This window comes from Pleurodeles waltl, chromosome 11 (genome assembly GCF_031143425.1).
Source record: "Pleurodeles waltl isolate 20211129_DDA chromosome 11, aPleWal1.hap1.20221129, whole genome shotgun sequence".
Lineage (NCBI taxonomy): Eukaryota > Metazoa > Chordata > Amphibia > Caudata > Salamandridae > Pleurodeles > Pleurodeles waltl.
Genome location: NC_090450.1, coordinates 708,676,832 through 708,703,481, shown reverse-complemented (window position 1 = coordinate 708,703,481; position 26,650 = coordinate 708,676,832). Strand labels below are relative to the sequence as shown.

Genomic DNA, 26,650 nt, shown 5'->3' with positions numbered 1-26,650 from the left:
CTGGAGGAAAACCTACCCAACACTCAGCTGCTCTTCAAGAAAAACGCCTCCCATTCATTATCGTAATCTGTGGAGACAACGCGCACTGGTGCCGAGGAGCCCCCACACCACTGCTTTATCCCATAACCGTGCATCAGCCTTGTTTTTGCTTAACCCTCTAAAGTGAATACCTAATAATTAACTTATTGAATTTCTGTCATCCTGATCTTGATTTATGCAGATAAATGAGCTTTATTTTTCTACACCTGTGTGGATGCGTTTTGTGGCGTACTTTCTGTGATTACTGTGTGTGTTGTACAAATACTTTACCTTCTAAGCGAAGACTGCCTGCTCTGTGCCACGCTACCAGAGAATAAGCACAGGTTAATTACGGTTGTGCATTTGAACTTGCCCTGACTTGTGGATTGTGCTCCCTACTTGGATAAGGTGCATACTGCTGCCAACTAGAGACCTAGGGCCATATGTATGAAAGCGTTTTCCCATAGACACAGAATGGGTAAAATCCTTTCGTACTTCTGGCCCCTAATTATTAACACTGACCCACTTGGGGTTCTAGTTCCAAGTTCTCTCAGATCAAGGAGAGGGTGCTCCACTGAGTGCCCAGAAGACCATTGTTCGACCAGAGCTGGTTTGTGCTTGCCATCCAGATCCAAGTGGTGAGGAGCACATCAAATGGAGTCTGATCTGGAGGAAGAACTCCCTAGGAATCCAAGCAGTCCTGTCTAAGTGGGAGAGAAGTGAGCAAGCAAACCTTGCAAGAAGAGTTTACTGTTGAAAGGGCCTAAAAGCAGTTGACTTTGGCACTGGAGTCCGCAAACCAGAGAATCATAGATTGTGTAACTGGCGTGACTGAAGGTGCATACCAGATCAGGAGATCCTCTGAGGAACTGTGAAACTTCTAAAGAGTGCCCGAGCCCACTTTTGGTTAAACTTCTTTTTAGAATATTATGCTGTTTCACAGTTGTTTCTTTGTACATTTTGCCCGTAACTACTTTTTTTTTTTTTAATCTGCAGAATATACTAATGAAGATCCCCTTACCAAAGAGAAATCTTAACATGCTTTGGGTTTTATGTTGAGCTACATATCAAGTACCTAAACACTGCAAATCAAAAGATGATGAAAAATGACTATGAACGAGTATAATAAAATATCAATATAAGCATTTCAGCATGCAGTTAACACTGGATGAACTTGCACTATTTAAAGAAAATTTCCACTTTAATTTGGATATTTAAAAGGCCTCTGAGTCTAAGAGCAGCGCCAAGCCTATGAAACCCCACAGAGGAGCGGAATGATTGTGTACGGTACCTTAAGCACAGTGTTTTCCAAAAAAGTATGATAATAATAATGAAGGCACACACACAAAATATCATCAGCCCTCTTCATTCACTGGTATACTCAAGTGTCTGCCCACAACATCATGCAACATTTGCCAGTGAGTAAACCAACTTAATACATAGGTTTGCTTGCACTGTAAGTGGCAGCATTTCCCCAGTGCTTAATTTGTGCTTGTTGTTTCCGGTGCTGAGCACCGGACCTTATTTTTGAGGGCCGGCGCTTATTCTTGACACATATGGGAAAGACGGAGAAAGAGAAAAACGAAAAAGTGTCACAAAGGCAGAAAGTAGAAAGCTGGTAGAGTGAGCTGAGGGCAGGGAGTGGCTTTAAATGGATTGAAGAGGCCCAAGATGGCTTCAGGATTAGGTTGCCTCAGTATTCTGTGTTCCCACATTTAATTGCAGCAGCCACGGGTTTTAGAAGAGGACTTTGAGCACCGGCACGTATTTATTTACAAATTAAGCACAGCATTTCCCTCATCTGGACTGCACAATCGCATGAAAAGGCGTGCACTTCCGTGCCTGGTATGGCTAAGCTGCTAGGCCATGCCTTTATTTTATATTTTTAGTAAGTTGCCATTTTTTGCATAAAGAAAGAAACATAATTTGATAAGCTCAGACCAACTGGCATTGCCAATGCTTGTTTTGGAATGGCATCCCATGCGTATGCGTGAGCAGTTAATTCTAATAGGAATTAAAGGGTGCACTGCCGTGGTCGACGCCTCGGCAGACAAATACCTGAGAGACCAAGAGTAGAAGAGGGCAGTGCGCCCTATTACAACAAATGCCTCGTTTCCAATGGGGATTTGGGAGGAGCAGAGGGCTTGCCCGGTCTCCCCCCGGGCTTATCGGGCGTCAGTGGTACAATCCACACCCTGAGTTTAGTCATTGGTCTAGGTGCCGGATGGGGCGGGGAGTTAAGCACGGGGATAAAAGGAAGGGGCAGGGTGTGGGCGGCCTCTTTGGCCGTTGTCACACCCAATAGGCGTGTTGTCTTTGTGCCCTCCCGAGTACTTGGGTTTTTTCCATTTGGTCATGTTTCGCCTATTGGGGTTGGGGGGATAAGGTTTTTTAATTAGTTTAGTTCTCTGTGGGGTTTTTCCGGTGGGTTCATGGTCAAGTGGTTAACTTTAAAAGGGCAGGTCTGTTGTTGGTTGCGGGGTAATTGATGTTTGATGGGGGATGTTTATTATTTTTGCCACTGGTAGTCAGGTCTGGCTGCGGAGGTTTTGGTCAGCGAAAGCATTTCGGGTGGGGAAGGGGATCGATCTAAAGATGAGAGGACAGGGAGTTTTCACAGGCAAGGGTAATTTTAGAAGGGATGGGTAATGGGTAGGTCAGGCCAAGGTGGGGATGGGATAAGGGGTAGTGCTGAAGGGTTATTTAGAGGGAGGGGATAGGAGGAAATGTATGTATTAGTGAGGATTTCATAGTTTTGTGAAGATTTATGCCAAGGTTATGTTATGCCAGACCTGTTCTATTAAAGCGGCCTTTTACCCCTCGAAAACGAGTTTGTGGTCTGTTCACTGTTAGGCCCGATGCAAGTGCGAACTCAAGTGTCCGCGCTGGTAATACAGCACAGACAATAAGACTACAGATTCATTGGGTGATGGCCCCATGCAAAGGAGGGCATATCTTTTGGGATCAGGATGGCGCATATCTACGGAACAATGTACATGTTTTTCTGACATTCACGCAGAGTGGGCACATACACCCACTGCTTCCCATGTGGCACTTTCTGTAATATAGCCCCAGGTCTGAAAAACAGTGGAAGAGACATTGTTGACAGGACAACCAGAGGTTATGAACCCTGGAGGGAGAAGCAATCCTGCGAATGGAAATCAAGAAAACAGGCATGACTGTACATGGCGTGAAAAATATAGCAATTACCAGATTAGGAAGAAGAAAGAGAAAACGGGGAGATCGTTGCAGGTTGTAAGAAAGGAGCCGCTGAGCCTGAAGGTGGAGGCCATGGCAGCAGGCCCGGCTTCGGGCGGCGTGCAGAGGAAAATCATGTCCTCACCAGTGGCCACGTGCCAGACCTCTGAAGGCGGCCTTACAGGAAGGCGTGTATCCTCCCCAGTGGAGATCGGCCAGGTCCTTTTAGAGGCGGTTAAAAAAGGGAGAGAGAACATATTGCGGTCCTGCGGTAGCGCGCGCGAGTGAGTGTGTGTGTGTGTGGTGCGCGCGGAGAGGGGGCATCGGGGGTCCCCCCCCCTGTTTACCGAGTTGCAGATGGTAGCGGTAGAAAACACATATACGAGATTTTCTCAGTAATAAGCGCCAGAGAGAAGGAGAGTTTTGAAATATATCTTGAGGATGTGGTTAGGAGGCGAGATTCACGTCGACACCTCCCGCACAGACTCGCATGCGCGTGTGGCTGAGAGAGGTTTGTCCTCACAGCTGCCTCAGTGCATCGGGAGCCTTCACTCTAGACTTGCTAAAACCCCCCACACACACCTCTACGACTGCGCCACAATAGCTCCTAAGGGCTAGTTCACTGAAGGGGCAGATTCTTAGAATTTAGCACGCCTGTGTTCACGCCCCCGAAACGCACCGAAAATCCAACAGTACAAGAGGCCTTTCCATGCTCAGAGAGTGAATTCACAAATGTAGAATGTTCACCAGCATAGCTGTACTTCTGCATTGGCACGCTTAGGTGTAGGGTCTAGTTTGTGGTTAATGCTGGTCGGGCTCACCAGTAAAACGTTGACGAAACACCATTTTACCAATAATTTGCACATAAGACTATATCTGCGTGATAAGGCAGGAGTAAGCACCTTTCTAGAGCGTGAATATTAGAGAAATCACCAAAAGTAATAAATGTACTTTAATGTCTTTCTCGACAAACATTTTCCTTAAATAAAAACAAAAAAGGACAAGTACGAATGCACATGTGTGTTACAATTTGTATGCGGACTGATATACTTTCGTGCATAACATTTTCTCGTGGAATGCATACAGGGTATTTCAGAAAAACTGAATCCACACCAAAGAAAGCAGTAATCCGGCGCAGTACACTTGTACATTGATTTTTCTCAAATCGTGCACGATTGTTGCGAGCCAGGAAATGATGTATAACCCTATCCACGAGGCCCTTCTGCTACAGAAAAACGAAAGGCAAAAGCGGACAGGACAAGGCATGCTCAAGTGCAAACCGCGCACAGAAGTCTCCCACACTTTGCTACAATCTTTAACAAAGGATGGTAGTGTTACTGCAGGTTAAAAAAAAAAAAACAGTGAGAAAACGACTTCAGCATACTGTGCAACAAGAAAATAAAACGCCACGATAAATCAACATCCCACCCATGTACTATTGAAACAAGGATTTGCTTTCAGATCGCACTCAATGCTCTGGCAGCACCTCTGCCTATGTGTATTAGCCTGAAAAAATGCCCTTTTTTGAAGACGTAGCTCATAATGAAAGCCCTGCCTCTACTGTGTATTAATAAAAGCAATGGCGAAGCCTATAGGTCTCACCCACAAAACCGACTGGCTTTGCCAATGCTTATTTGGGTGTGACGGGGGTAGTGGGGGCAATAGGGGCTGGGACGGGGGTAGTGTTGTTGTCAACAGACAAGGGGACAGGAGGAGGAGGAGCAGGTAGAAATAGAGGGCGATAATATAGTGCACTGCATTATATATTTATATATATATATATATATATATATATATATATATATATATACACACACACACACACACACACACACGTGTGTGTGTGTGTGCACTGCAATGCAGAAATGCTCCTTAGGTGGAACACAAGAATAGGGAGAAAAGCCATCAAATCAGGAGCGATTAAGTGAGAGAAGCCAAAGAGCCATCCAATTCTAAGAAAGGGACTGACCAAAGACCCATGTATTGTTCACAACAGGTTTTAGGCAGGGCTACTGGAATTATGCAACAGAGATGGCATAATTCTGTAGTAGGATTGGCTTAGATATGCATCAAGAAAAGACAAATCATGTGGCATAACATGGCAGATTCTGTGTTAGTATTACCTAGTATTACTTTATTATTTTGGACTTTTTACGTTTTGTGGGCAAAGGCTTCACCTATAAAAACAACTCTGACACAAAAATGAGCAATACGAAGGTGATGCTGTGTTGTAGTAACTTTTGATGTGTTTGAACTGGAACAATTTTTTGTTGAAATCTGCAGATTATTAAACAGATGATGTATTATGTTGCAAATGCAGCAACTCCATAAATATGCAGAAAACGCCAGGGATGCATAATGTAATTATTCCAGTGGCTCATGTCTAAGGCAAGAAACAGCTAGTGCTGTATGTAGGTGGAACCTAAAACCTACTTGTGCAGTGAATAATTGACTCCAGTTTTGCTCAGTGGAGCTATGTCGTTCGCAGCACTATCTTCCAATCATCGCTACAGAGCAAAAGAACCCTGACGGTTGTGGGCCTGCACCTACAATGGGAAAAGAAAACTACAAGCTCCACCATGATCTGTGTTGTTGGGCTGTAAAGGAGGCACAAGTCATGGAAGGCAACATGGCAAGAAAGGGCTCCAACGTGTTTCAAAATGAAGATATCTGCAATAGGCCAGCAGGCTTGCACAAGTGGTACAGTTTGCCCAAGTAGTACAGTTTAAAGGCTGAATTCCATTGCATAGCACCGTCTGCGTTTCTCAAAGGGTGAAAAAAACAAATACCCCGCCAATATAAATGGCAAAGGTGTACCCTTTGGTGTTCGTTCAAAGCAGGTGTGTTTTTTATTCAGATTATGGCATTCTTTTCCACTTTCATCCAATTTGTGTATAAACTCAAGTCAGTCTACGGGGTAGGCGGTGTGAGTTACAGAACTAATGACCCAAGCACCTCTGAGAAGTGTGCTACAACTCAAGGACCCTCATTCTCATGGCCGCAGTAATTCAGATTCTGCCACAAACTGCAGTAAGCGAGTAAGGGCCTTAATCAGGGTGTGCAGTAATATCATCTTGAACATGTTTTCCATGAACACATTTTGCCAGGCAACTCCTGGCAAAATGTCTTTTGGGTGGGAGTGGATGGTATAAGGAGAGGGGGGAATAGTGGAGCACAATATCCTGAGTTTTGCTTTAGAACATGGGGAAAACGTGGCATTATTTTATTAGTGTTTTGCCGCTGAAACATCCACAGGCTGTCCAGTGACGTGCAGGGCGTTCCTTTACTGTAAACTATGACCGCTTCTCTGCAACTAGGAGGGTGGGCAAAAGGCCAGACCTCGCAAGCTGTGCAAAGTCTACAAGCCGTCCATGTGTTTAGCATTTGAGCAACCGAAAAGAGCTGACCTGGCAAATTCCACTAAAATCGCCCAAAGCATGTCCTCTGTCCTTACTTGTAACTCACGATTCCAATTTCTTTTTCCTTCTGCAAATTAGAGGTTTTTAAAAAATATTGGTAATAGGTTCTCGGTTCACACTGATTAATTGTATATATATTAAAAAATGCATATGTCAGTGCTAGGGTATAAAGCGGTTTTTAGGAGCCCGCCGGCAGGGCTAGTGTTGCTGAATACCAGGGGTGTCTATCCCCGATTATACCTCATGCCTTTTCCTCCAACCGCTCCATCCTTCCTGTCTCTTTATCTCACTCGTGATGGTTCCTTTCACTTTTCTGTCGCCCTTTGACATTCTTTTTTTATACCTTATTTTCCTCCATCTTTCCCCCTTTTCTTCCTTCACTCCAGGTAAAAGTCTGATGATATAAAATAACTAAGCAAAAAACATAATAAAATGAAGGACGGAGTGTTGAAACTTTTCAAACACTCACCCCCAGTCACAGATCTGGGTTTAATCCATCATTATTTTGCTCGCCACGTCACCCCAGTTTGGGCTTAGCCTTATGCAAATCCGTCTTGACCCTGTTCCCATGGAACAGTCCAGCCCTTTTGTGATATAAAATAACTGCCCAAAAAGAGTGCCGGTGCTCACCACCAGCAAAAATCACCACAATAATACAGGGAGTGCAGAATTATTAGGCAAGTTGTATTTTTGAGGATTAATTTTATTATTGAACAACAACCATGTTCTCAATGAACCCAAAAAACTCATTAATATCAAAGCTGAATATTTTTGGAAGTAGTTTTTAGTTTGTTTTTAGTTTTAGCTATGTTAGGGGGATATCTGTGTGTGCAGGTGACTATTACTGTGCATAATTATTAGGCAACTTAACAAAAAACAAATATATACCCATTTCAATTATTTATTATTACCAGTGAAACCAATATAACATCTCAACATTCACAAATATACATGTCTGACATTCAAAAACAAAACAAAAACAAATCAGTGACCAATATAGCCACCTTTCATTGCAAGGACACTCAAAAGCCTGCCATCCATGGATTCTGTCAGTGTTTTGATCTGTTCACCATCAACATTGCGTGCAGCAGCAACCACAGCCTCCCAGACACTGTTCAGAGAGGTGTACTGTTTTCCCTCCTTGTAAATCTCACATTTGATGATGGACCACAGGTTCTCAATGGGGTTCAGATCAGGTGAACAAGGAGGCCATGTCATTAGATTTCCTTCTTTTATACCCTTTCTTGCCAGCCACGCTGTGGAGTACTTGGACGCGTGTGATGGAGCATTGTCCTGCATGAAAATCATGTTTTTCTTGAAGGATGCAGACTTCTTCCTGTACCACTGCTTGAAGAAGGTGTCTACCAGGAACTGGCAGTAGGACTGGGAGTTGAGCTTGACTCCATCCTCAACCCGAAAAGGCCCCATAAGCTCATCTTTGATGATACCAGCCCAAACCAGTACTCCACCTCCACCTTGCTGGCGTCTGAGTCGGACTGGAGCTCTCTGCCCTTTACCAATCCAGCCACGGGCCCATCCATCTGGCCCATCAAGACTCACTCTCATTTCATCAGTCCATAAAACCTTGGAAAATCAGTCTTGAGATATTTCTTGGCCCAGTCTTGACGTTTCAGCTTGTGTGTCTTGTTCAGTGGTGGTCGTCTTTCAGCCTTTCTTACCTTGGCCATGTCTGTGAGTATTGCACACCTTGTGCTTTTGGGCACTCCAGTGATGTTGCAGCTCTGAAATATGGCCAAACTGGTGGCAAGTGGCATCGTGGCAGCTGCACGCTTGACTTTTCTCAGTTCATGGGCAGTTATTTTGCGCCTTGGTTTTTCCACACGCTTCTTGCGACCCTGTTGACTATTTTGAATGAAACGCTTGATTGTTCGATGATCACGCTTCAGAAGCTTTGCAATTTTAAGAGTGCTGCATCCCTCTGCAAGATATCTCACTATTTTTGACTTTTCTGAGCCTGTCAAGTCCTTCTTTTGACCCATTTTGCCAAAGGAAAAGAAGTTGCCTAATAATTATGCACACCTGATATAGGGTGGTGATGTCATTAGACCACACCCCTTCTCATTACAGAGATGCACATCACCTAATGTGCTTAATTGGTAGAAGGCTTTCGAGCCTATACAGCTTGGAGTAAGACAACATGCATAAAGAGGATGATGTGGTCAAAATACTCATTTGCCTAATAATTCTGCACTCCCTGTAGAGCTGGAAAGGCCCCCAGAATCAGTCTCCAACCCCTGATAGGCAGAAGCAACTGTTGATGTACAAAGACAGTTCTCTCGTGGTTCCTACTCGAGTATCTACTATCAGTGTACTTATCAAGCAGCTGATCGTCGCAATTCAGGAAACTTGGATGTACTAATGCAGGTTGCCGTCTGGGTCATGCAGGAACCACTGCCTTACACCTGGATCGGAATGCCCAGGATTTATATTTAAACCCCCTACGGAAAGGGTATCATCACCAAATTGTTGTATTAGAACTAAGTGGACAACTGTCTGCCTCTCTGCTGTAGTAGAAAAGCGATAGCAGTACCAGCATACAAGGCCCCAGACCCTGCTCTCTTAACCTCTACTGAGGTGCACGAACCATTACTTTACTAACATTTGAAGGCTGCATGAGTATCCAAACTCTACAATTGTGCAAGGACCAGTGTTGTGATAAAGTACACTACCCTTCTGATCAGTGTGTCCAACCACGTGCTGGGGTGCAGAAATCATGTAGTAATGAGCTTCAGCCAACTCACACCGGATAATATTGCCAGAATTGGGAGCTTTGGCGAATAGAACACAGTTCCTTCACAACTGAACCTCAATTAATTTTTTTCGAAATTGAACAATTGATTCACTTTGTATTATATGCCACTCAAAATCAACCATTCTTGTCTTCTTTCCCCCATCATCCAAAGTTTACTTACATCCCTCATGTCCCATCTTAGATTCCCCGTTTATTTTTTCTGCCTACATTAAATATGTCCATTACCCAATTTATTAATTACATGTATTACTATCTTCTTTCAGAATACAAAATTCCACCATGGTGTAACAAACAAACTATAATGTAGAATGGTTACTTCTCTCTCTCTGACACTTCCTCTTTTAACATAAACCTATATAACGTAAAAAAAAGCTTGATACTATGTAGTGGAAAAGAAGTGATCATTCCAGACGTGTATTTGCATATGGGAAATTGGAAGATTTCAGAACAGGCTGTGCCTTTAATCAGCCATTCGGAGCTCATGGCTTCTTCTAAACACTTAACATTTCCTATGTCCGTCTTCCAAAGAATAATCCCACTTTATAGTATAGCATGGTCTACACCCACCCATACACAATGCATTGTTTACATGTTAGGAGTTGACACATTTTAAATCTTACCTGTGCATCCTCTGTGGGGGAACTGAAGGTGGTCTTGAGACTGCTTGATGCTACATCATTGTTGTGGGATGCAGAGACCAGAACTGAACTGTTGTGCAATCCTTCAGCTATTAATCCATTTGACAAGGCAAAGTGACTGCGAACAACCTCTGTTCTCTGCTCAATGGTGTGGCCCAATAGATTTACCCCACCATATCCTAAGCAGCCAGACCGGACGTCTTGCCCCACCTCAGGTAGACCTGAATCTATTTCTTCTTCATCTTTACTGGAGCAAGCTTTCTCCACCTTTAAACCTCTTCCTACTTCTGGAGTCGAGATGGTTACAGATGGACTGAGGGAACCTCCAAAAAGTGGATTGTTATAAAAATGATATTCCTCATCGCTCTCAGAGAAGTCATCTTCTCCATCCCTTGCACTCCACAGTCTGTCTTCCAGGTCCTCATCACTACTGTCCGGTGTGAAATGTCCATCCTCACCTTCACTGCTTTCTGAAATTATGACACCCTCTGGGATTGAGACCAAAGCTGTGGTCTCCACAGGATGAGAAGACAAGTGCTCTGCTGTCTCTGTGTTTTGGGGCTGTTTGTCTAGTTCATCCTGGAGATCGAGAACACAGAGCTGGGCTTGGAGGATACTAGCCAGAAACATTTCCTGGGCTGACATCTGCTGACTTGTGCAAGCATCTTTTGGGGCATTTGTGAGTCTTGTTGCCTCCAGAGTTTGCCGGCCCTCTCCAGGTTCTTCTGGCAACAATATTGGATGCTTCAAATCCGTCATTCTAAATACCTTGCTGTCACCTGGCCCAGCCCCATTGGCAAAGCTTTCTTTAGACCACTGGAGATCAGTGTCTGACATCAACACTGACGTACCTGTACTTAGGTGTTCCCCGGGGTGGGGAGGCTCCTGATTGAATTGGGGGATGAAGCTGTCATCTGAAAGTAGACCTTCACAAAAGGCAGAAGGACTGATGGTGCCGCCCAAGTGACTGTTGTCAGAGTGGGAGCCCACATCTGGCATACGTGTGTATGATGTGTTGCAACAGTCTTCTTTGGGTACTCCAGCATCCTCCATCCCCTCTGGTGCCACAGGCAGAGGAGATCTCAGTCAAACCCTCTCTCAAAGGAAATAAAACCCTGTCATGCAGACAGAGGAGCTGGAATAAACAGTGTCTGCACAGAATCTGCATGACACAGGGCAAGGCAGGAGCTCAGTGCGAGTATCCATGGCTCCAACAGCAGTCCTGCAGAGAAAGTGATAGATAAATGAGAATTTAGTTACATATGGGAAACAGGAAGAATTCAGAACGGGTTGTGCCTTTAATAAGCTTTTCAGAGCTCATGGCTTCTTCCGAGCACTTCACATTTCACATTTCCTACGTACGTCTTCCTCTTAATCAATTTAAGTCTGCACACTTCTATTATTCCTGGCCAACAATTTCACTTCTGAACCACCAGCACATCATTTGCTCTTCTTGTTACATACTACTTGGCTAATGATAAAGTATCTGAGCCACAAACAATATTTTGGGCCAGAGATGATGATCAAAATGGTGAATGAATTAGGCCACAAAAGCTGTGCAAACAGTCTAGATTCAGTATTAAAGCATTAGATAAGACAAGAAAAATATTTTTGGCCTGACAACATTGAAGGATCTTACCCCTCAGAACCATAGGAAGATTCAGTGCTTGCAGACAAGTGGCCGGGGCTTGCATGAAGGGCGTCGAGTGGTGAGCAGACAGTGAAATGGAGGACATGAAAGGAAGTATGTACAGGAGAGAGTGAAAAGATGACAAATAGGAAAGAGCAGGTGTGTGAGATGTAGATGGAGAATTTAAAAAAGATGTGGGGATTAAAAAGGCACAACAATCTAACAGTGAGAGTCCATAGAGGAAAGTGTCATGAAGGGGAAACCAGGAGTGACTGAGACACTCTGAAGACCACTATCTCATCTGCAGACTTTAGAAATCTTTAATTCACTGTCTCTAATTTTCAGATTAGAAGCATTTTCAATTCTAATTATTCACAACAAAATTATTGTTGTCACCAATTTATTTATTGTTCTGGAGTGTTTCAAGGACATGTTTGTTGTGTGATGTGCCAGGGTGAAATAAACAAAAAAAAAACACTTGGAGGCACCCACATTCTGGTCATGAGGCATTCTGTGAGAAGCAGAGTATTTTAGTTCACATATTTTTTTAGCCATGCCCTTGATTACATAGACCACACCTATTTTAAAGGAATCCTAGTCACTGTTTTTTTGGGCACACCCCTTTTACAGAACAACCCACCATCAAGCACATACGTCATCCCACTTTAAGCACTGCCAGCTGCATAATGTAGATGTACCTTACTCCTGGAGTGGTGCAATGACATGCTATATATTGTTTTTAAATGATAAAGGAAAACTACAAATGACAAAAAAGCAGGGAGTACACTATCCTCCCCACTTATCCACAACTTAACCCATTTGTAGCTCTTTCATGACCCTGAGAGGTCAACCCTATTATGCTCAGATGTTTAAATCTCAATAAATGTTTAAAGCCTACACATGAATAAGGCATCCAAATACACTCCTCAGGCATGCCAAGTGCTTTAATCAGTCTCAGAACATATCAACTTTAATGAGACCCAACTGAAACCAGTAGGCACTCAAAGTTGCTTTTAGTTCTCAAATGTCCACCTTCCATTCCAGATTTCACATCTATGCGCTCCTAAACTGCTGACTGGACATCTCGAATGGCAAGATATAAAACACTCTTTGCAGTAGCAAGTGGGGCCTTCGATTTCTTACAGAGACATCGTCAACCAAGACATCCTGCCCTCATCTTGATAGCGTCATTCACCACCATTAAACAGAGACTGAATAAATTGAATGTGTGGAGCAGTGGCCCTAACCCACAGGACTACACTGACCTGCACCATCCTTAACAATCCCACACATTAGTCCTTCCAGTTCCCCTAATTGCCATCAAGCTGAACACTAATAATTTCACATGATGTCACATAATACCTTTCAAGGACAAAATGTAAAATTTTTTGGAGAATGTATACACTATATGACAAGCACATTCTTTATCAGCGCGGGGAACGGTTTCCCAGGAGATGTATCATGAACTCTAGCTCCCAAAACGACCATGTATCCCCACAGTTCTCAGAAATAGTGAACAATCATGATTAGACGAGAAGGAGACCTTCAAGACTGGACGGCATCAACATGGATTTCCTCTTCCTCTAACCAAACTAAAACCCAAGCACTCAGAAGGCACCTTAGAGGTACCCCTGAAAAAACTACCAGCTGCTGGTGTACTGACTGACTAGTTTTAGCCAACCTGCTACCAACAGACATGTTTTCGACCCCCAAGGGTGTGAGCCTCCCGTTTAGGGTGGTCAGACACAAAGCTTGCTCTGGCAGGGGTGTCAACACACCCCTCCCAACAGGATGACCTGCGAATCTGCATTCCAAGGCAGTGGACTTCAAAGAAGCCCACCACCCATGGTATGCAGATCTGACTTCCCTCAGAAGGTGAGGAGATGGCGAACCTTGTGCCCCAGGCCCATTTGGGACCTGGACAGGCAGGAAAATTAGTAGTTAGAAATAAGTGTCCACCTTCTGGTCAGTTCCACCCCTAAGGTGAGCTGCCTGATGGGGACACGAAATTTCCAAGTCTGTCATCTTGGTGACGGTACAACTAGAAACTCTGGGACAGGGTATTGCCCACTTCCCACAGGAAGTGGTCATATAGGGGAGTAGTAGCTTCAGGGGTAGTTAGCCCATTGGTTACTACGCTACACTCCCCCCTCCCCTACAGCCCAAAAAATTCAGTATTAAGGGGTGCCCCTGGCACTAGAAAATTTGATCCTGCTGACATGAAGAAAAAGGAGGACACTCCAGAGATGCAAAAGTGAGAACTGAAGACCAGTGACAGACTTGGCGCCTAGCCTGCCTGCTGACTTTGACAATTGTGCCAGGACGCCTCATCCTGCAGCTGCTTGTGCCTCCAAAAGCCCAGGAGGACTGCCAGCTTTTACCCAAGATCCAGGAACCCCTGGAGACACCCAAAGACACTATGAGCACTACGGACAGCCAAAACTGACGCCGGACAGGACCACTGCACCTATGCACTGTAAACTGATGTGGATCTCCTTATTGAGTCATGTGCTTAATTTTTTTACTCTGTGCCTATGGTAAATGTCTAACATTCCTCTCCGATAAGCCTGAGGCTGCTCAACCACATTGCACCCTAAGAGAGTACATTGTGATTGCTAGAGCCAGCCCCTGTCCACTAGTGAGGGAACCCCTGGACTCTTTGCACAGTATACCTCATTTTGACATACTATATAAAGAGCCAGCTTCCTACAGATTAGAGGAAGAAGACGACACAGCAATGGGTAACACTGACTGGTCGGTTGTGTGGACGGAGAGAGAGGAGCACTGCTATATGGTCTATTTTTAAAGAGAGAAAGAAAAACATTCTAACATAGAGTTAGGTGAAGATAGTAAGCATATTCTATTGGCTTACCACTGCAGAGATGTCGAGGGGGATATGGAAAAGATGATTGTTGTGGTGCACAGGGGTGAGGAAGTATTACATTTGAGCACGTTTGGTCTCGGCTGAGTACAGCAAGTGGAGGTCTGAACTGAGTGGATTGAATAAGCTGTTAGGGAGGAGGTTAAAGTCCAGGGAGTTCAAAGCCTTGGAGAATGGAAGTAGTGACTCTAAATAGGTACACGGAGAGCAAGGATCAACTGGTGGTTTCTTCAGCACGGGTAGCCCCAATAATATCAGCAAGTAACAGAGGAAGTCCATTACTAAATCAAACCTGGGGTATCCCTTGCCTATCTGGAGAAAGTCCTTCACGATGTGAGTACCTAGTCATTAGTTAACACAAATACATATTTTCCTTTTGTAAGACCCTCACCAACTCTAGTAGTGGCAAGCTCAAAATCAGGTATCATCCTGGTCCCTAAAAACCAGGATGGGCTCGACCATATTTCAGGGAGCACTTTTGATATTTTGCTGACCGAGGTACCTAGAAAATATAAAAATACCACAGACCGGTCTAGATTTCCCTTTACTAGTGTTCTAGGTGGGCATAGATTAAAACTGATCTTGAAAGGGGTTACGATATGATGGTCCTATGACCCTATTATAACCGTCAACATGTTTTAGCCCCTATCCCACAGCCTCTAAGGTCCATGACTTTCGTCAGGGCATTGCTATGTTATTAGCCCCGGTATTACATTCATTCACAGTTTAAAAGGCGTGGTAGGACTATAATCCCAAAATGGGACCAGAATACGGACTGAAACAAGTTGATCTCTTTTTTTCTGTGTTAACTAATGACTAGTTATAACCACATGGGAAAGGACTTTCTCCTGATAGGGAAGGGATACCCCATGTTTGGTTTAGTACTGAAACACTAGGTAGGGTGTATCCCTTGGGGCAATTCATTGAAAAGGAATCCCCCACCCTCCCTGTAAGCGGGGCTCTGTTGGGCAAATCACCTACTTATTGTTTGAAGTCCTTTACTAACCTGACCAGGCTTCTAATACAGCATTTATATAGCATTTGCCACCTCTGACAAAGTGCTGAAATGCTTGATGTCAAAAAGCACACTACTCCAGAACCTAAGGTAAGTGGTTAATTCAATGATTATTAAATATTGCTGGTTATTAGGATTTAGTCTTGTGCTCTCAAGGAAACAATTTCATGATTTCGCTCCAGATTATTTGTGGAGATAGATTAATAAGAGTCAGGTGTGATCAATAGTGGGGACTATGTGATTTCACATAAATGGTTGGTGCAATGAATACACATGCTGTGGTAGATTAGGTATTGTTAGGATAGAGGAATATTATTTCAAAGAAGGGGAGGTGAAGAGCTATGAAAACTAATCCTACAGACTCCCCAACAATTATAGAATTATGCAAAACTCAACAGTATTTCATCGATGTACAAACATTTTAATGTATTTGGAGCTTCCTCAACACTCATTAAATTAATACATGCAGACAAAAAGCAATTTAGAAATGTGCACTAGATAGAGTCAGAGTATGTAAATATATGTATACCAATTTTTTTTAACCTTCGGGTGCCTGTTACCGATATGTGTTGTGGTAATTTGCTCACAATATTCCTGGTTAATTGTGGTATAGCAGCAAACAGTAGAGGTGCTATTAGTTAAGTATTAAATCTGTGCTTGTGTTTGTAAACCATAGCACAACGTATTCTAGTTGTGTCACCAAATAACAGTACTTGAAATCAGGAACTCACATACCCCTTGCACCCGGGACAATTTCTATATTTTAAGTGCTGTATATGCAGTTCCATGATTCCATAAAAGCTCCCGTAATAAATGATATAATTGCTTAAAATAGTTATCAGAAATTAGCATGATGACTGGGTCCCTAGAAACCATTGTTGTATGTGTTTCAGGGACCGGAATGAGCATATTGAGTAATATGCATGATATAAGTTGAATCACTATCACTTTAGAGCAATATGCCTCAACATCTATGACATGGGGTAGTTCATCCAGTGTTAAATAAAAACAAACCTTCATACTCATTATATATATATAAAAAACAAAGGTTGCAGAAATTCAGCAGTTATAGTTATGGTTAACTCATGATCAAGTATAACTCGCACCCCAAGGTAATTATAACTTGCACCTCTGCTATGCACAGTTTTCTCATCAATAATATTATTGCAGATGTTCCAGTGATAAAATCAATGATGCCATAGAAGGTGTCATCAATAATATAATAATATATGGAGTAATTAGCTATGCATGGCAAAGGCGCGAGTTATAGCTACTTTAGGGAGCGAGCTATTGTTACCTGAGTTAAACATAACTATAACTGCTGAATTGCTATGGTTTTATGCATGTAAATTAAGAACCTAACTATAACATCCCTGTGACTTTTGTTTTTTTCACTGAGTTTCTGTTTTTTTTAGCACACACACACATTTAATATAACCAGCGCCACGCATGGCCTTTGACTGTGCGCAGCGAGGGTTGGCCGCAGGGCCTGGCCTATGGCAGCAGATCAGACAAAAAACAAAACTGGGCAATTTTCTGCCCATGAGGACCCTTTATGTATCCTATGGGGTCAGGATACCTGTATCCTGACCCCTTATGTGTTTTTGCACTCTTCTTTTTCCATCCCCCCAGCTGATGTGACAGACAAAATGGCGGCTGCAACTTTTCTGTTAGGTTGCAGCCAGCTAATCAGGGCTTTGCTTCTCCCCCCTGGATCGCCAGCTCCAAGATATCTATATTTTTTTAACCTTAAATAACTCCAAAACCATTGAACTGAACTGAACCATATCACAAAAAGCACAATCTGCGCACCGAGATCTAGCTTTCTCCCAAATTTGGTTTACTTCCATTCAGTGGTTTTGCCTGTAGGCGTATCTTAAGACCATATAGAAAAATGAATGGGAAAAACATGTTTTGAGCTCCCCACTTACCTTTTTCTCAGCCGTCGCTAGATGGATCACTCCGAAACGTTCAAGACAGCAGATGAACTGACTGAAGTATAAGCTCTGAAAGTTTAATGAAGATTCGTCAAACGATGCCAATGTTATTGGCAAAAAAAAACACTCTTCCTATGGAAACTAGGTCCTAACTATAACTACCTACTGGCGACCTATACACACACACGCTTTTTTTCTCATGTCTAAAAATGGAATAGCCTTTACGGTGACATTTCCAAGTATGTTTATGATGTGAATTGGTCTAGTATAGATTTCTTTATGCACAGTGGTACATATATGGTATGGTTACCATTGAGATTTTAATATATACTAAAAAAATTTTGCTGCCCTATTTTGAGAAAATGCGTGCCGTCTCCCCATCTTGTCTATGCCTGTGTCTTAGCAGTCTGCCCAATGTTTCAGTACCAAAGCAAAAATTAATAGTGATAGTGAAGTGTCCTGCTGAATTTCCCTTTGTACTGACGACTGAGCAGCTATTGTAGCGCTCATATGGACATAAGCCATTTCACCACCATACTTTAAGAAACGCCATTATAAAATTGCATCTCCTAATTTAAAGTGCTGTAGGTTCGCACATTGTTTCTCTGTGAAGCCAAGTCCTTGATTTTGAGCAGGGGGCGCTTAAGAGGACCTGACAAGTATCTCAGTGACTTTGAGAGGCAAACTGTGCTACCATACCCTTCTACATGCACCTGCAAGTTGACACTAGATAAACATCTGTTGAAACAGCCACAGGAAGCAGAATTTCCTGAGTCTGTTTTCGAAATGTGCTTACAATTCTAATTATTCGCATCTATGTCGAGGCTCTCTCTCGTCCTGTGGAGGGCGGTACAAGAGAAGAGGTGACATTTCCTTTGCACTAGCTACAGTGCTGGCAAATACAGAGTTTACTTCCTGTTAGACGCCGCAAACCACTTCCTCCGTCTTAATAACAGCCAATGGATGGACTCTGGGTTGTCATGGCTACCAGGATGTTGCGCATAAGTGCTTCTTAGCCTAGATTAGAAGTAAAAGAACTAAACTAATGTTAGAGTAAAGGTTGAGAGCAAGTATTTCTACGCACCTGCTTAAGAAGGGGGTCCAAGATATACCACAGTGATGCCACAGAGTGAGCAAATTAATGAGGAACGATTTAGAAACTCCTGAAGTATGGTACGGGGGCAGCGACTACCAAAACCACACACGCAACTTCCAAGAAGCAGGATGGGCTTGGTGAGATGTACAGAACACAACTTATGAGGAAGTTGCAAGAACCACAACCGGGTTCTCGCAGTAACCCACTGAATAAAATTAAGTTGGGCAGATACTTTAACAAACCATGAGGTGACCAAGAGAATTTGGGGTACAGAGGTAGGTTAGGTCAGGTTAAATGCATCCTTTTTTCTGCAGGTAAAGTATGTATACCGCTCTGGGCTCAATGAAAATGAATCATTTTGTAATTTTAGCAAATGTGTTTACAGCAGGGTTCTTTTGGCCACTAGTTGAGTGCTGGGGCATAGAGAACTTCCCGCTTAACACGCGCAGGAGGGGGGCACTGGGTGCCAAGGGTTACTGCCCTCACCTGGAGTCAAGCAGAATGAGATCAGTGTTGGCATCTTACTGTGTAGTGATCAGTAGAAGTGGAGAGGACCTTTTTACCTGTGTCATTGGGGTGAGGTCTACAGGCTCAATCATGCTATTTAAAGGTTCTGCTGTTGTGTGCCTAACTCACTGTTGGCCTACATCAGGTAAGATGTGGAGTGCTGCATAGCTCAGGAGTAGTGACTCTGCATTGGTTGTATGTGCGCCAGGAAAGGGTATAGTACAAGGATGGAGCAGTACTGTGCAGTGCATGTGTGGTTAGTACATGTACTGGGTGTTTGTATGCCTGAGAGGAATACATTACATGAGAGATGTAGTGCGGTGCAGTGTAAGCACAGGAACAGCATGTGCTGAGTATGTGTGTTAGTGTGAAGTACAAGACATGAAGAGTGAGGAGTGTACAACGCATATAGCGAGTGTGTGTGATGGCAGTGTGTGCATTTTGAAATAACACATCCTTGTTAAAGATAGAAAAGCACCAGTGCTGAACAGTGCATGCAGACTGAGTGTGTTTGCTGAACACATGTGTACATGTGAGGGTACAATGTATAGAGTTATTTGTGCTGAACAGTGTGAAACAGTGAAGAAAAGCGATATCAATGTACACTAAGCATACCGGCAATTGTATATTGTGTGGAGAACCCTGGGTTGCATTTTGGGAAGCCCAGGCCTGCCTGGTAAAAACATGAGGTGGTGAGGAATCCCCCCCAGACAGATTTGTGTATTGCTGCATTCATGTAAGCTGGGTAGGTACACAACTATGGTAACAGAAGGAGATTCCCTTTATCTCTAATTCAAAGAGCAGTCTTTTGAAATGTAGATTACAATGAGGGGGCCTGTGCACATCTCAGGAAGGGAGATGGGACTAATAAAAAAGTATAAAAAGTAGCATTGAGGGTCTGCTAGTAACGCTTAGATGCACTGTGTCTGACATCCAGGTTTGAACTCCGGTCACCCCTATGAATTGAGTTGTGGGCAGGAGGTTGAGTTTCTAAAAAATTGTAATCTGTCAAGAAGGCGCATGAGAAGTTCTGCAAGACTTCTGCCTGTGACCAGGAATGGGGCCAAGGCCACGGACTAGGGCCAAGGTCTGCTATGTCCCTGCTGGGTGAGGAAACTTCACACTGGGATACCAAGACCACCAGGGTGGCCAGGTGCCAAGACGTTGTGGGACCAGTGTGCCAGGACTCAAGAACGCCTGAGCAGCTAACACATATGCCAGGAGGGGCCGCCGTGGTACAAGCGACTGCACCAGAGGAGTCTATGTTGCGTCAGGAAGGTTCCACAGCAACCTCGTATGCTGAGGGGAGCTGCCACGATTAAATCATCAAAGACTTTGGGCTGTCACCCGGGACTAAAGTGAGGCTGTGCTCGGCAAGACTAGCTGCACCAAAAAATATGCTCTGATTTGCCCCTGTTGACCAGAAGATGCCAAACAGGACAACACACCCTCATTGGATTCCTGTCAGGAGCTGAAGCACGGAATTCCCCCACTGGGGAGAACTTAACTTACCACACAGTTGCTAGATGGGAGCTGCTCCAATCACTGGGTAGAGCGAACGTGCCACTCCGGACAGTGAGGCTGTGTCTGCCTGCCCGACACGGCTATGTGTAGTGCGGGCAGCCTGATTTCTCCGAGCAGGATCGGATCTCATGAGTGCTTGCTGTGAAGGAACTCGCTGTAAAACTAATGCTTCCGTGCTGAAGGAGTAGGTAAGACCTGAACTAGGGCCCTTGAGGCCCCAGAGGAAGAGTCCAAAGGGAACTCTCTAGTACAGCCTCTATTGCCTGCATTCCCTGATGCAACCACCAGTGAATGGGAACTAACCCTAAACAGTTTACACAAAGGAGGGTGGGAGAAGGATTTGTCTGACAACTACTAGAGCCCCACCCTCAAGGGGGATTGTGTTACTGCATTAGAATGTCACATCTCTTTGAATGTTTAGAGTTAGAAATAAAATACTGTTTTTTCTTGAAAAAGCAAGTATTTGGCTGAATATCGTTTGTACTGTTTGTACTTTGAGTTATGAGTTCACTCACTTGTATCAGCATCCCCACCGAAGGAGCCTTGAATGTCTGACCACAGCTACCATAGAATCAAGTGCAAAAGGGATACTTGACCCAGTTGAGCAGGACCACAGTAGGTCAGGCCCTGGGACATCAGGAGTTAAAGCCCTCTACCATCAATGTTGGACCCAGTAGCCTCTGCATTCCCCTATGGCCCCTTAAAAGGGGTTCTGGCGATACCTCAACCATAGCACAAGCAGCAGACAGGCACTGATTACGTTAAATCAATCTGTGCTTGGTCTACGTTCCTCAGAGAGGAAAGGATTGACAATTGACCAGCACTGGCCAGTTAGGAGGTAGCAAAGAAGAGTGACAAATGGTAAGCAAAGGGCTGGCTGCAAGCCCTTTCATATAAACAATAACAGATCACACATGAGAGCACATGCAGCACCTAAAAAGGATGAAATGATGAAAATAAGGGAAAACACAGAGGCATTTGCAATGCAATGGGTCTCGCGTTTGCTCGAGTTAGAGCTATTAGAATTGTAAATTCCTAACTGGACTTTTTTGCCACATAAATTGAAAATGAAAAGTAAAACAGTTGACAGAAGCAAGTCATTTCAAAGCGCCACGGTCGCCATGAGCATGAGCACAAGAGTTATTGGCTTCCTGGATGGATGTCAAGAAAGGATCACGGCTGGAATGAAAAGCAAACTGGAGGAGGGGCCATCACACGCTGTAACAGGAGGAAGTGTGACGTAGTGTGATAACCAACAAAAATGTTTCCTTAGTGGAATCGCCTGGGAGGGAACTCAGCACACAAAGGAGGAACATTTCACAAAATGCACCAATAAAAACGAAGTATTTAAGACAAGCACAACAAAGAATGAATAGCAGGAGTGAGCGTGGTTAAAAGCCCACAAGAAGATTACAACAGGCCAGAGCGCTTACGCAAAGGGTGGGTGTATAGCAGGAGAAAAGAAAGGATGGGGGAAGGAAGGAAAGCTAATAGGAAATAAGGAAGTAAGGTTGAAAGGTAGGATGGAAGTGTAAAAAGATGAATACTTGGATGCATGAGAGGATGAATGAAAGTTGAAGGATCAACAGGCTATAGGGTGAAAGTGGAAGGATGAATGGAACAGTGGGGAAAAACGAAAGGATGGATGGGTAAAACTATGGATAGATGGATATAATGGTAGGTGGATTTGTGAAAGAATGGATGTATATATGGATGGATGATGATTAAAAGGTGAATGTAACTCTCCTAAGGAGGGTATGGTTTGGTAACCTCAGGTGTTTTCATTTTATGGCTACTCCTCTTCTTGAGAGAGAAAAAGTCCTGTTTTTTTCGATTTGCCTGATATTTTTCATTTGCTTTTGCTGTGTACAGAGTATCTGGTTGCTGATATGTCTTTTGATATTTTGGGTTATGATGTTGGGTGATGTTCCCTGGAGAGATGCAAAGTGGTCACCAGATTAAAATGAAAGAAAAAAGCTTGCAGAGATCTTGCAGTAGTGTGTGTATATGCCTGTCTATATCCTTGACAACATGTACATTTCGTGTGTCTGTGTTTATTTCAATATGTCAAAATATTTTTTAAATTTATGATCGTTTTTTCTCTTTCAATAAATCTATGTGTGTATATATATATATATATATATATATATATATATATATATATATATATATATATACACATTGAAAAAAAGGTTACAGGGACGTTATAATTAAGAAACAGAACTAAAAAAAACTTAAAAATTCACTAAAGAAACAAAGGTTACAGGGACATTTTAGTTAGGTTCAGATTTTACACATAAAACCATAAAAATTCAGCAGTAATAGTTATACTTAGTTCAAGAAACTATAACTCATGCCTTAAAGTAACTATAACTCGTGTACCTGTCATTCACAGTTTTGTCATCAATACTTTTATTGTAAGTGTTGCACTGATATTATCAATCATGTCATACAAGATGTCATGACTGATTAAATATGTGTGGTAGTTAGCAGTGCATGGGGAGCCCTTGGCCGTGTGACGTGATGTGTTGGCTGCAGGGCCCGGGCCCGTGGCTAGCCCCCTGCATACAGCCAACCCCATGCTGTGGGTCTGTGAGTGGGTGTGTGAGTTGCTGTATGGGTGTGTAAGTTGGTGTGTGATTGTATGATTGGGTATATGAGTGCGTGTGTGAGTGGGTGTGAGTGGTTTTGTGGGTTTGTGAGCCGGTGTATTAGTGTCTGTATGGGTGTGTGAATGGGTGCATTTTTTTTTTTTATTGGGGTCTGGAAACTAGGATCTGTCATGGATTCACCCCGAGGGTTCATGCTGAGTGGCGCGAAGGATCCACGGATCCTGGTGCACCCCATTCTTGCTTTGAACGCAACTACAGCCCGAACCACTGGACGGAATTACACCAAATTTGGTAGAAAGCTAGCTGTCGGTACGCATATTACTCTGTCTTATTTGGTGTAAATCCATTCAGTAATTTAAGAGAAATTAAAGGGAAAATAAATCTGAATATCTAGGGACTAGTGGATCATCTTCGACTTCGCGAATAATGATGAGCTGGAGCAGTGAAATACACAACTATGACTGGCTGCCAACACTTCAACCAGGAAGTGTTGGCAGCCATCTTGGGACTTGACTTCAGCCAAATCCCTCACAAAAAAAGTGAAAAAAAGAAAAAGGGGCAAGGTAAGAATACCCAGACCCCGTAGCCTTGCTCTTGGGGCCCAAGAGGGACCCCAGCAAGGCAAAAAAGTTTTTTAAAAATATTGCTGCAAATTAGCAAAACTTCCAGATTTGCAGCAAACAAATAAAAAAAAAACATGCACTGGCTACCCCGCTTTTTTTTTTTTTTATGCCCTGTGGGTGGGCCAGGAACCTGTAGACATACTAAAATATGAATGGGGGGAGGCGCTCGGGTCACCCTCCTGGGCTTACTGTTGCCCCAGGGACCGCCAACTCCTTGTGGCACAATAGTAAATTGATGCGGGGGGCGCATGCCCTCCCCCTGCAGCCCTGGGGACCACCACTTCCCCAGGGCAGAATAGTAAATTGATGCTGGGGAGCGCACAGTCCCCCGTAGCCCCATGGACCGCCACCTCCCCGGGGCTGATTCCAAGAATAATCAAGGGGGTGTGTTTCAGATCACCTGCCCTGGGGACCGCCACCTCCCCGGGGCCAAATTGTAAAGCTGGAGGCCTATAATGGCTCTGGGAACTGCTACCCCCCAGGGCCAGCTCCTGTTATGTTCTGGGGTGCCCACCCCTGGGACATAGCTGTTTGTTGTGACTTTGCTGACAGCTCCCACCAAGTCACAGCAAACACTCCGCTCGCAATGAGAGAGAGCTGTCAAACAACTCTCCCTCAGTGTGAGCGGAGGTTTGCTCTGTTTCCCTCCCTGTGAAGATGCAGGCAGGGAAACAGAAGAAACATTGCTCTCACAGAGAGGGAGCTACCTTAGCAGCTCCCTCTCTGTTACAGCAGTGCTGGCTCCCACAGGAGGTGGGGATCCGGCTGGGACCTTGAGGGCCTTCAAGCATAAGACATCAAAACCTAAAAAACTCTCTCTCTCCCTTTCCTTTCTCTCTCTCTTTCACACAATTCTCCCACTCACACACCCACTCAGACACTTACGCACAGACACTCATGTAGCCACTCATAGACCCATTCAGACACTCATGCACTCACAGCCCCAATTAGACCCTTGTGCACCCCCTTAAGACCCACTCAGACAGTTACACACTCAATCACACACCCACTGACACCCTGATGGACCCACTCACAAACCCACACACATACTGGCGCACCCACTAAAACACTGATGTATGCACTCTCACACCCAGATAGACACTGACAGCTACTTTTACCACCAGATACAGCCTCACACACCTATTTTCACACCCACAGAGGCCGCGGCTAACTTCTGCTGTGCATGCGCAAAGGGCCGCGCACAACATCGGCTTGGGTGGTTAGGGGATTGGCTGCAGCCCAGTCCTTGCGGGCAACCCCTACTGCGCACAGGAGAAGGCAGTGCATGGCGCAAGGTTAGGTGCTTATAGGGGGTTGGTCTCAGGGCCTGGCCCTAAAGTGGTTGGATTCACGTATAGCAATTAAAATTACTATACTAACAAACCATAGAAATTCACAGAAAAATATAAAGGTTACAGGGACATTATAGTTAGGTTCTGAATTTACTCATACAAAACCACAGAAATTCAGCAGTTAATAGTTAGAATACTTTCAAGTAAACTAAAACTCGTGCCCTAAGGTAACTGTAACTTGTGCCTTCGCCATGCACAGCTAATTACTCCACATATATCATTGATGACATATTCTATGCCATCTTTCATATTCCCACTGCAACATTTGCAATAAAATTATTGATGAGTCAACTAAGCATGGCAAAGACGCAAATTATCGTTACTTTAGGGCACAAGTTTTAGTTACTTGAAAGAGCTCTAACTGCTGAATTTCTATGGTTTTGTAAGAGTAAATTGGGAACATAACTATAATGTCCCTGTAACCTTTATGAGCCTTCTTTTGACTTATACTGGGTGCTCCCTTGTGTCTGGACAAAGCTAAACCCCTCTGAAGAGCTCTAATGAGAGCTAAACACGTGTCAGGGGTTGCTTTACTCATTCCAGGATGGCATGGATGGTATTTGACCAGTCCAAAGCTGTAATACTGTGCCTGGAGTGGTAAATGGCTTTTGTCATTTTACAGCTCAGTGAGAATGACACTGTGTCAATCCTATGCTTAAAGATTTTCCTGTACAAATGGCAAAAGACTTTGTCACTGTCTAGCTCGGCGTGGATAGCACTGTGCTGATCCTATACTTAAAAACTTTGCTAGATAAGGAGACATTTGAGGTGAGCAAATCTAGAGTGTCACTGGTTTTGCAGGGTGCTCCTTTCTAGAGCTGCTCTCCACCTAAATTTGGTAACTTCCCAGAGTTCTCTCTTGTTTTTTTGTGTGGATATATATATATCACAAGCTGAAACATTACAAGGGTATTCAATGTTTGAGTGCTGGTCATATATGTCAGACGAAAAGCTTGGACATACACAGGCCGTGGATAGGGCTGAAACATGTTGACTTGCTGGATGCAGGAGCAATAAGACTCTCCAATTGCATCCCAAATGTTGTTTTATTCATCCCTTCACCACCCCACTATTAAAGAGGATATTTTCTTTGGGTAGGTAACCGGGATTTTTATATTTGTTTCCTTGTCTGGATCCATTATACCTTATCCATGTCAGTATACACAATACAACTGAGGTCCTGTCCACCAAAAGAGGATTCTTTGGCGAGTGTGGGATGACCGATAATGATGCTTGACACCCTGGGGGTTGTATGAGGTCATCCAGTTAATTTTCAAGAACATTCATTTGGTCCAACAGTGGTCGACACAATGGAGTCTGTGATGTAATAGGAATAAGGTTTAGTCCAGAAATCAGGAACATAGAGGCTCTAATATTTGGCCGTCATAACGCTACATTTGTTTTGTGTAGTAATATCATTTTGAGCG

At 43.8% G+C, this 26,650-nt stretch overlaps 1 protein-coding gene across 3 annotated transcripts in view; it reads right to left on the bottom strand.

The window, feature by feature from the left end:
- LOC138266027 (PH and SEC7 domain-containing protein 4-like) overlaps positions 1–26,650 on the bottom strand; it is a 257,026-nt gene that overhangs the window by 205,919 nt on the left and 24,457 nt on the right. The window contains exons 2-3 of one of the 3 annotated variants that reach the window (XM_069214336.1): positions 17,504–17,578; positions 10,029–11,268 (exon numbers count right to left, since the gene is read on the bottom strand). The exons of 1 other annotated variant lie outside the window; for it this stretch is intronic. In XM_069214336.1, the coding sequence (XP_069070437.1) occupies positions 10,029–11,099 (1,071 nt within the window). In that variant the 5' untranslated portion in view covers positions 11,100–11,268; positions 17,504–17,578. The remainder of the gene's footprint in view (positions 1–10,028; positions 11,269–17,503; positions 17,579–26,650) is intronic. One more of the 3 variants, XM_069214335.1, reaches the window with a different exon arrangement.